An 11134-nucleotide genomic window follows, 5' to 3' on the forward strand; every position below is an offset into this window, starting at 1 on the left:
ATTACCCTTCCCTCTATATTTATGACATGGGAAAATATACATCCTTTGTCTGGCAGAAACTTGTCTGCCAATCCTGTCTTTATTCAGACTTCAAAACAAGTTTTCCATATCTACATGTATGTGTGACCCCAAACTGCGTGACAAGGCCTACATTACACACGCATATTCATACCCAGGGTGCTCCCGGCTTGCATTTGATACATTACAAGATGCTGACACAGGCCACTGAACCCTCTGCCCGCTGGTACTGATGGGCCTGAGTGTCACACAGTCACTGGAGGTTTTTCAGAGCAGATTCTACCCAATGCCCCTTCTTAGAATCTGTGGGTGGGTGGCTCCCCTGGTCTAGGGTGGTTTGTGGCTGAAGTGTCTTGGCCACTCTGCAGCCCCATCACCTTATTTGTCACCCCAGACTTGGGGGTGCACTGTTCTGATCAGGGGAGCCTCATCGGATTGCTCCTCAGTACCATCCCCCTGTTCCCGTTGGCTGGCGGTGGCCTCAGCCCTCTGCTTATCCTTCCAGGTGACATTCTCACCAACTCCCCGTCCCACGCCCCCGCCCACACACATCCCAGCCACGGCGCCCACCCCGGCTCCAATGGCTGCTGCCTCAGCTATACCGAGCGCAGCAGCAGCGACCCCGACCCCGGCAGCTCCCCCGACCGGTGCCAGGACCAGTGCCCCCGTGCCAACGCCCGCCGCAATGACAAATGTCTTGAAGCGCTTCCTGTAGATCTCCAGGAAGGTCTCAGCCTCCTGCTTCAGCTCCGCCTCCAGCTCTGTCAGCTGGGCCTCTTTCTCCGGCGCCGGCTCCCGCATCTCCATCTGGCACCACCACAGCAACTCCAGGTGCTTTTCCTCGAACTGCTCCGCCATCTTGCTTGGCCTCACCTTCAAGCAGGCAAACATGTTCCGGGATTTGCGGTCCTGCAGCCACCAGGAGAAGAGACAGCCAAGATTGGGGCTCATGTCACACCAGGAAACACACAGACCCGCTCACCAACTGAGATCAGACACCCCCACAACTGGGATCAGGGCTGGCTCCCATCGTGCCGGGCACAGCACAGATCTCCTGACTGAAATCAAGCGCCTGTCATGTGCAGTGCTGCATAGCCCTCCCCGCCTGATATTGGGGGCCCCGTTATGCTGGTGCTGGGCAGAACCCCCAACTCAGATTGGGCACCTCATGTGCCACAGTCTCCCATCGCTGCAGCCACCCTGGGAGCTGGAGATATGAACTCCCATCTCCTGTCCCAAATCCTGTAGCCTGTGGAATGGCTTGGATGGTTGCCTTGGGTTCCCCTACCCAGGGGCACAGACCCCTCCCCCTACACTCACCTTATCGTTCAGAAAGTTAGCATGCTCTCGGCGGGTTCTGTTCATGATATTTTGGTTGTGGAAGGTGATGGCCATCTGCAGAGAGAGGACACGGCCGGGGTGAGCCACAGTTCATGGACCCGTGTCTCCACCCAGCTTCCACTGAAGCAGCCTCAGGTAAAGGGACACAGTGGTGCACGGTCGCTGTTGTTATGGTTCATGGACTAGGACCCGGAGTAGTGGGTGGGCCTGGATCCTCCCATAAGCCACTGAGAAAGTGACCTACACTTGGACAATGATTAAACCCCCAGAAGGGGATCTGAACTGTTAAGAGGCCTGGCTGGAGAGCTGGGGTCAGAACAGACCCAGAGAGGGTGAAACCATCACCTCCAGGGAGGAAGCCCTGGGGTGTGGCCTGATCCTAGGGCTGGGACTGGTTAAAGACGCTCGCGAGAGGTGGGTGCCGTTACACCAACCCATAGAGGAGATTGGGGAGGATGGACGGGTTGCCCGAGATACATCCCCCATGATGCAGGAGCAGAGACTCTCCTCTTGGGGAGGACTGCTAGTGCATGGTGCCTGCAGTGCATCATGGGATATGTAGTTCAACCAGGTGCCCAACCCGTAGAGAAGAATGGGGAACATGAGGCACAAGAACTACAATTCCCAGAACCTGCCACAATGACCTTTCCACACAGAGATATTCTGGGGTTTTCCTGGAAACTCCAAGTTTTCTGCAGGAAAAACAACCCCATTTTGGGCCAGCTCGAACAAGCTCCTCTTATTTAAATGCCAATGGGCATCCCGTGGGGAAAAACAGGATTTGGTTCTATGGGTCTCATGGACAGGAGATGTGTCCATAGGCTGGGCGAACCCTCCAGCATCATCCACCCTCCAGGCTAATCAAATTCTTCTACCCCGAACCTGAGATTTCACTCAGACCCTTTCCCCGTCACCTCCAACAGGATGGACCCAGTTCCCAACATTGCCCCAGCCCTGGTATGGACAAGTGAGGGTAGACACCCCATGATCGGGTCAGAGACAGTACCTGACAGGGAGAGGCGAAGCCAAAGCGATGCTTCTTCATCACATCAGATAAATTCTGTGAAGGAACCAAAAGAAATCATCACATCACAGACTTCACATGGCTTAGAAAGGCTGTGAACATGGAGAGGGCTTTCCCAGCTGTGAGATGCAGCCACCTCTGGGGAGGGCCAGCTGTGGAAAGGTCACACAGTGACGCTGTATGGGTATTGGGATTATCACTGACTGCAAAGGGAGAGCGCCCCCATCCTGATCCCTGCAGCACAGCTGGCCGGTCCCCACCTTTATCCAGGCAGCGAGCTGCATCCCGGTGAGCAGCTCCCCATGCCGGTCCGTCCGGACGTGTCGACTGGCCAAGCTCACCAGGGTGGTGACATACTCCCTCAGGCTGTCCCGGAAATCCTCATCCATGTCTGCAAAGGGGAGAGAGATGGACAATGGTGGGGGAAACTGGGGACCATCTGATCCCTCTTCTCTCTACCTTCCACGTGCAGGCATGTGCGGTGACCCAGTCGCATTGCTCTGAACATGGCAGGGGCTCAAAGCCACTGTTCCGGGTCCGTTACCTCTCAGGGTTCCCTTGCTCCCAATCATGATCCGCTTGCCGGGGAAGGGCATCAGGTAACAGCAGGTGCTGATTCTCTTCAGTGCTTCCAGGGCCTTGGGGTGTTTGCAGGGGGACATTGTCTCCAGCCTCTGCCAGAGCCGGGCGGAATCGTTATATAGATACACAGAACTTACCACAGTGAAATGCAAATAGCAACAATAAATAAAGAGTGGAGGAACTTTCAGAGCCAACCTCCGCCACACGGGAAAGGCTGCAGGTCCCTTTCTTCACCACCAAGCCCCACACTCACCTGTCTGACGTCTCTCAGATACTGCTCCCCACCCTGGGCTCCAAGGACCTGGGAGCTGCTCCAATCCCGCACCAGCAGGTCTAGATGCTGCAGGGGAGACAGGAAGGGAGTGGGGGTCACTGGGGGTGGCGGAGGTTGGGAGGGGGTGAAGGACGATGTCAGGAGGGGAAGCTTGAACCCTGCAGGGTGTGGGGCAGGGGGGGTGCATGGGGCAGGAGCATGCTGTGGAGTGGGGGAGGGGTGCAATGTGGGGATACATGGGGCAGGGCGGGTGATGAAGGGGGAAGCCATCTCACCTGAATGGGCTCCAGTCCGTATTCCTTTCCCACCTGTTCGGCCACCTGCACAAACATCTGCGGAGTGAAGAGATTGGGGGGGAGGCAGTGAGTCTGGGGGCTGGGAGGTGGGGAGATCCTTCCTGTGAAGCGGAAAGGGGGCTGCTCACCCACACACCCACCTGACCTGCTCCCTTCATAGTGAGGCCCAGCAAGTGCAAAACAGAGCTGGACGTGGACAGAGACATTTTCTGTGGGCACAGAGAAGCAAGATGCACCCAGCCAAGGGGATGGGGGGAGGCCGTGGGGCACACGGGCGTGGTGCTGGGGGAGGGTGGCTGTTAGCACATACCCCTCCTGCGCCCCCTACACCCCACAGAGGAGCAAGTCCAGTTCCAGGGCTTGCTCCTTCTCTCCAGGGTGCTCTGTGGAGGTGGGGGGCGGGGATGGGTTAGTGATCCTGATGTAGGGTCCTTTCCTGAGGGGTTCCTGAGAGGCGCCCCTTCCACCCCAGAAAAACGCCATTGCCTCAGGTTGCCGGATGCTACCAGCACTGTTTGCACAGCCCCGTGGGCCAAACCACAGCCTGGGACGTGGCTGAGAGGCAGGACGTGCCATATGCCGCAGGTGGCAGTGACGTTGCTAAGGGTGTGACTGCCAGGGGATTGACCCGGTAGGGCAGGGGCAGAGCGACCGCCCCAGGCCCTGGCCCCAGCAGCCTTCCCACTGACGGCGGAGCTGGGCTGGAGGGGAGGGAGGGATCCGAACTTTGGTACAGTGGAGAGAGCCAGGCTGGGCCGTGCAGTGACAGCGCTGACTCCAGAGGCCCATGTGACCGTGGGAGAGTCAGTTTCTCTCTCTGGGCCTCAGTTTCCCCACAGGAGCTATGGGGAGGGATAATAACCCTGTGGGGCTAACGGGAGAACCTGGCCTGGCTACGTTCTGCATCGCGCTGCCCGGCCTCACCTCCAGGTATTCGAGATCTGGGTCCTTCAGCCGACGGCCAACGTTCAGTATCTGCAAATAACCAGGAGACAGACAGAGCTACAGCAACGAGCAGTGACGGCCGCCCCAGGCCACTTCCCAGCCACGTCACCCACCCCGAGCACCGCGTCCCCTAGTGCCGCATGGGGCATCGCGGGCAGCCCTGACTGCCAGTGGAGAGCGCCCCCTACTGAGCCCCCGGTACACTCCCTGCAGCACAGCGCCCCCTAGCGCCGCATGGGGCATCAGGGACAGCCCTGACTACCAGTGGAGAGCGCCCCTTACTGAGCCCCCAGTACACTCCCTGCAGCACCGCGCCCCCTAGAACCATTATGGGGCCTTAGCACCAGCCCTTACCCTCAGAGGAGAGGAGAGGAGAGGAGAGGAGAGGAGAGGAGAGGTCCCCATGCTAATCCCCCGCCCCACTCCCTGCAGCACAGCGCCCCGTGCTGAGCCCCCCAACCTGGTAGGAGCTGAGCAGCATGGACATGGCGGAGAGTTTGATGCTGGTCTCCTTGTTCCTTTCAATGTCCATGGAGCCCTCGGTGTCGACCAGCAGCACGGCCACCTGCGGGCCAAGAGTGAGAGCCCCAGGTCAGCTCCCGGCTTTGTCCAGCCACCCACGGCCCCTCCGCCCCCGGAGCCTGCCCCCTGCACAGCCCTGATGGCACCTGGCATCTCATGCTCACCTGCCCCAGTGTTAGCTCCCTCTTCTCGATCTTCTCCAGTCTCCCCTGTTATCTCTCCACCAGGCACCCCATGGGACTTCTTTCCCAGGTCTATCCCCTCTTTCCCTCCCTATTTCACAATTCCCTGTCTTCCTAGCTCTCCACTCTCTTTCTCGATTCCCCTTTCCCTTCTCCCAGACAACTCATGGTCCCTCCTCTTTCCCTGTGCACCCCCAATGACCTCACTTACCTTCCCCACCTTGGCCGGGACCCAGAAGGGCTGACTCCATGCCCAAACCCCCTTGGTAACCTGCTGCTCATCTGCGCGCCACTCAAACCCCTCCAGGGGCTCGTCCCCCTGGCCCATCCATGACCCGTCCCTCGCGTCCTGCAGTGGGGGGAGTCAGATCAGGGTGGGGGGATAAGATTGATTGGGCCCGACCCACACCATCCTGCAAATCCCCAGGGCTCGGGAGGGGAGGGGATGGGGTTGTGACGCAGGGCAATTGGTGGGTCACTGCTCTGTGTCACCAACTCTTCTGAGGCGTGATGGATTCACTGCACCTCACACCCTGGCAACATGCTCTATTCCCAATGGGTGGCAGGTGAGCGCTCACTGACAAACAGTCCTCATGGGTCCTTAATATTTGTGTGTGATGTCTGGATGGGGTGTGTACAAAGGGGTGTGGTCATGGGTGAGAGTTAGGCTCTTAAAATGTGTTTGGCAAGCCATGCATCACCCGGGCTGCCCTGGGCCAGGGAATGTGGTGACCTGCTTGACTGGGTCTCCAAGGGAAACCGCAGGACATTGGAAATGTATTTACATAGAAGCTACACAAAGACTTCAAGCTCGGCAGAGATAACCCCGCGACATCCAAGTGGGTGAGAGACGCTTAGGCTGGGTTTGGCTTTTCAAAGGACTCATTTCAGTGGTTGCCTGAGCTAAAAAGATGGGTGGGCGGGGTCTGAACTTCAAATAAATAATCAAATCAATGGCTTCTCTGCAATACCCCTGTATTATCAAAGTGGCTTGTGTGAGGCCTTCGCTGAAGGCCAGTGACCCACTGGTAATAAAGATCACTGTGCAAGGTCTGTATTAACGCTAGAGGAAACATTTGGCCACTCACTGGTATTATGCATTAAACGGAGACATTGAAATTTGGAGTGATAGGAGGGGGCCAAAGAGACACTGGTGTTATCCTGCACTGGCAGGACAAAATAGGCCAGAGCTCTTGAATTCACACAGTGGTGGGTCCTTCGACCGAGGGGGATGAAGTCCCCAGGAAATGACTCTAGGGGAGGAACCTGCCTAGGCAAAGACTGTAACTTGTGGAAGTTCAGTGTTAGACTGAGAAGTGTATTTTCCCTTCTCTTTGCTTGTTGTCCTTCCCGGCTTTCCTCCTTACAGGTGGTGCTACTTAACCCAATGCACCTTTTGTTTAATCAACCTCGTTTCACTCTGAATATTAACCAGCCCAGGGCTGCGATTGGAATCTGAACGTTTGTCAATCTCAGTTAAATCAACAAGCGGCAGCACACTGTCCCCATAAAGGAGCAACACACTGAATGGTTTCTGGGCATGTTGCAGGAGCGGGCTGGGCACTGCAGGGAGATGTCTCTGGGGAGCCCGGGAGTCGGGGTTTCGTGTTTGTTTCCCCCAAGATGAGGACAGGACTTGCTGAGCTCTGAGGGGTTTGCTGGCAGGGCGGACAGGGAGGCCAGAACGGGTGACCCGGAATGCGCAGTTCCTGGAAGCCCAGCAATTCCTCACCTTGGCAGATGGTTTGGGGGCGACTTGGGATGGGAAGGGTGTTGGGGGTCTGTCTGCAAAAAACAACAGGGCAGTGGGAGCCTGCAGGCTTGTCGGCTGCCTGTTGGTGTCAGGGCACCGTTCTGGAATTGAAGGCACAGGCTAGCGGTGACACGTCTCCCTGCTCTGGGTTGAACTCCAAACTGTCACAGGGAGTTAATTGTTCTAGCGTGGGATGGTGGTGGTGAGGAATACATGGTGACAGGCATGCTCAGAATCTGATAGACGGACACGCTGGGGGTGCAGACAGATAGACAGACACACTACTTTCAGACAGACAGGCAAACAGACACGCTAGGATCCAGCCATGGCTCCAGCTAACTGGACATATGGGGAGGTGGGGCGCTCACAGACACGTGTGCAGCTCTGACCCTCCAGCATGGGGCAGGATGGGGCTGTTCACACCCAGCTCACTCCTGCTCCCGTTCACACTCACCGGGCTCCGGAGCCGGCGCAGCAGGTAGTTCAGCAGGAAGGATTTGCCCCAGCGCTGCTCCCCGATGATGGACACCAGGCAGACGGGAGCGTTCCCCACCCCACCCTGCTCCAGGCAGCGGCTCAGGGCCTCCTTGTCCAGGATAAGGCCCCCTTCCTCATCCAGACGCACCAGATTCACTGGGCGCCCCGGCTCTGGTTGAGCCCCCGGCCCCTGCTGCAGGGAGAGAGCAGGGTCAGAGCTGGGACCCCACCCATAAGCCTGCCAGTCTCCAGCTCCCCAGAGCAGAGCCCTTTGCCCCATTCCCACGCCCTGAGCCATCCAGTCCCCTGCCCCAGTGTCGGATCAGAGCTGGTTCCCCCTGGAGGGGAAAGGCCCCATGTCCCATTCCCACCCCCTGAGCCAGCCCGTCCTTGGCCTCCTGGATCAGAGCCGGTGCCCCCTAGTGCAGAAAGTCCCGTGTCCCATTTCCAGTATCCCCTGCCCTCACCCGCTCTGTCTCTCTCCCCTCCTGTGGTGTGTCTCTGATTTTCTGTACTAGGTTTTTGATGCGTGTGTCGGGGATCATCCTGTCCTTGGAGCAGGGGCGGTGGCACTCCGGGCACCGGTATGTCCGGGATGAGACCTGACACCAGTGAGCCGAGAGGCAGCCCCTGCAGAAGTTGTGGCCGCACTCGATGGAGATGGGGTCGTCCAAGATGTCCAGGCAGATGGAGCAGGTGACGCAGTGGGGCTTCCTGGCTCCAGCAGTTTTCAAATGGAAAGAGAAATTTTTCAGACTCTTACTTGACCTATGAAACATTCCCCCCTTTTCCTTTCCGCCATGTCTGATTCCCAAGTGAAACTAATTTTAATCTTGCCCGACACGTCCTCATGTCCCGTTCGGCTCGTTGCATTCACAGCCCGGCAGGGTTAGCGCCATTGGGCTGAGTGCGCTCACACTTGGGGGGGCATATTTACCGCATCGCCCGCGCCAGGCGATACCGTGGCAGGTGTCTGGTCCCCAGCTAGCGCAAGATGGAACCTATGCACCCAGGAGATGTCTGAAAAACTACCCGATGGAGTGAATCGAGGGGCCGCGCTTCCCGTGCTCGGATTTCTCCCCTTAGCCAGCAGGCTGCAACACACTCACTTCCCAACACCACCTCTGATCCCGCCCCAAATCTCCAGGGTTGTCCTACATGTCAATGACCAGAGCCCGGCGGGTTTTGGTGAAAACTGGAAGACCAGACACGGGTGGAATGAAGGACATATGGAGCCCTTGGCATCTGGTGGGGCCAGCCAAAAGGTCTGCAGATGGCTGGGAACAATGAATGTTTCCCTGAACTGCAGCCCCTCGGTCTCAGCTGGATTGGGGGGTAACACGCTGACCCCTTGAATGGGTGAGCCCCCAGCCAGCACAGAAACAAATAATGTGGGGAATAGGGGGTAACAGTCACTTAAAGGGAGCAGCCAGAGCTCTGTGTGCCCCTTCCCCCCACAACAGGCACCTCCTATGCCCCCATTTTCTCCTCCCCCATGTCAGGGGTTCCATCTGCCCCCCATGCCCTCCCCCCATGCCAGGAGCTCCATGTGCCTCCCATGCCCGCTCCACCATGCCAGGGCCTCCGGGTGCCCCTTCATTCTCCCCAGGCAGTGACACACTGAGCACCTCTCACTGGGGCGATAACTTGGCGTTGCCAAGAAGGCTAACGGCATTTGGGGCTGTATAAGTAGGGGCATTGCCTGCAGATCAAGGGACGTGATCGTTCCCCTCTATTCGACATTGGTGAGGCCTCACCTGGAGTACAGTGTCCAGTTTTGGGCCCCACACTACACGAAGGATGTGGAAAAATTGGGAAGAGTCCAGCGGAGGGCAACAAAAATGATTAGGTGTCTGGAGCACATGACTTATGAGGAAAGGCTGAGGGAACTGGGATTGTTTAGTCTGCAGAAGAGAAGAATGAGGGGGGATTTGATAGCAGCCTTCAACTACCTGAAGGGGGGGTTCCAAAGAGGATGGAGCTCGGCTGTTCTCAGTGGTGGCAGATGACAGAACAAGGAGTAATGGTCTCAAGTTGCAGTGGGGGAGGTTTAGGTTGGATAGTAGGAAACACTATTTCAGTAGGAGGGTTGTGAAGAACTGGACTGGGTTACCTAGGGAGGTGGTGGAGTCTCCTTCCTTAGAGGTTTTTAAGGTCAGGCTTGACAAAGCCCTGGCTGGGATGATTTAGTTGGGAATTGGTCCTGCTTTGAGCAGGAGTTTGGACTAGATACCTCCTGAGGTCCCTTCCAACTCTGATATTCTATGATTCTATGAACAACTTGCAGCTCCCAGTCTCTGTGGACATTTCCCCCCAAACTAGGAACTCCCCATTCCCGGGTCTGAGGGGGCCGATTTCAGGGGTGTTTCAATCTGGGAGATCACTCCTTAGCACCCCACCACGGCGGCCTGCTGCAGGCGCTCAGGGAGGCGCACGGCCATTCCCACCCTAACACACCACAATGACTCGGCCGCCTCTCGGTGAACACAGGAGAAGAAAGAATCAGATCCTTAAACTAGCAAGGGCTCGACCCCGCTCTGCTCCAACAGGGGCGTCTCAGGCCGCGTCTCCACGGCTGGGACTAGAGTGTCACAGTGGCAGCACTGCGGCTACGCCAGCATAACCCTGTTGTACAGATACAGCCCACAGCGGTGGCAGGGGGTTCAAACCCCACCTCTCCGAGCTGCAGTATCTACATCGACTGAAGCGACCTTCCATCCACTTAGCTGGGTCTCCACTGGTGGTCAGGTCGGCCTAGCGATGGGGGTGAGGGGCGGTGTGGATTTCTCACCCCCCCCCCCCCAAGCAAAATAGATCTACCAACCTGAATGTAAAGTGCAGATCCTGCTTCAATCTCTCCTGATGGGCACAAAGGAGAATGTCAAATGTCTCCGTTGCTCTGGGATGGTTCTGCACCCAAGACCCTTTGCCTGGCCACCTTCCAGCAGAACAACGCTAACACTGAACTCTCTGTGGACGTCAGTCCCAAGTGACTTCTGCTTTCTCTCAAGCACCTTCTCCAAACAAGTTGGGTTTCTTGCTCCCTCCCCCCCAGCCTCCACTGCTCCCACTGGGAGGCTGTTCCAGGACCTGCCATCTCTGGGTGCTAGGAGTCACCTTCTCTTTTCCCACCGCTGTTGGTCCAGCCCCCATTGTTCTTCTGCCACACTGTCCTTCAGCTTCCATGGGTCTTCCCCCTTCTTGGAATTCCTCCCACTTATGCCTTCAGGGCAAGCAGTCACAACCACTCTCAGCCCTCGTTTTAGACTGAATGAGCCAGGTTCTTTGAGTCGCTTCCCACAAGATGGGCTCTATGTTCCCCTGATCACCCCAGCAGCACCTTTCTGCTCCTGGCCCAGCACAGAGCCCTCTTGCTGCAACATAGAGTCACAGATCCCCGGGCCAGAAGGGACCTTGTGATCACCTAGCCTGAGCTCCCTGTATAAGCCAGGCCAGAGAACAGCCCAGAACTCATTCCTGGTTCAACTAGAGCAGATCTGTTAGAAAAACATCCCTGCTTGATTTTATAGTGATAGGTGATGGAGAATCCCGCACACCCCTTGGTGAGATGTGCCAATGGTCAGTGACACCTTATTTCCAGCCTGAATTTGTCTAGCTTCAACTTCCAGCCACTGGATTGTGTCAGACCAAATAGACGGAGGATCCCTCTGAGATCTAATTTCTAGTCCCCTTGTAAATACTTACAGATGAGATTCATGC

The 11134-nt window shown here is 57.0% G+C and overlaps 1 protein-coding gene across 1 annotated transcript; it reads right to left on the minus strand.

Moving 5' to 3' along the window:
* Nucleotides 1-396: 396 nt before the first annotated feature.
* Nucleotides 397-8193, minus strand: RNF112 (ring finger protein 112). The gene is made up of 12 exons (XM_034768863.1): nt 7882-8193; nt 7392-7607; nt 5396-5533; nt 4941-5045; nt 4460-4510; nt 3515-3571; nt 3219-3305; nt 2928-3057; nt 2644-2774; nt 2366-2419; nt 1339-1413; nt 397-927 (listed from the first exon to the last, which is right to left on the minus strand). The coding sequence occupies exons 1-12, from the start codon at nt 8191-8193 to the stop codon at nt 397-399; spliced, it is 1887 nt and encodes a 628-aa protein (XP_034624754.1).
* Nucleotides 8194-11134: the final 2941 nt, after the last annotated feature.

Source organism: Trachemys scripta, chromosome 4 (genome assembly GCF_013100865.1).
Source record: "Trachemys scripta elegans isolate TJP31775 chromosome 4, CAS_Tse_1.0, whole genome shotgun sequence".
Taxonomy (NCBI): domain Eukaryota; kingdom Metazoa; phylum Chordata; order Testudines; family Emydidae; genus Trachemys; species Trachemys scripta.

Excerpts from the sequence above, each read along its gene's own strand:
- RNF112 (XM_034768863.1), bottom strand. The coding sequence starts at position 8,193 with ATGTTTCATAGGTCAAGTAAGAGTCTGAAAAATTTCTCTTTCCATTTG. Across the intron at positions 5,534-7,391 it reads TGCGCCGGCTCCGGAGCCCG|GACGCGAGGGACGGGTCATG; the intron begins GTGAGTGTGAAC and ends CCCCCACTGCAG. Across the intron at positions 5,046-5,395 it reads TCCCGGCCAAGGTGGGGAAG|GTGGCCGTGCTGCTGGTCGA; the intron begins GTAAGTGAGGTC and ends CTTGGCCCGCAG.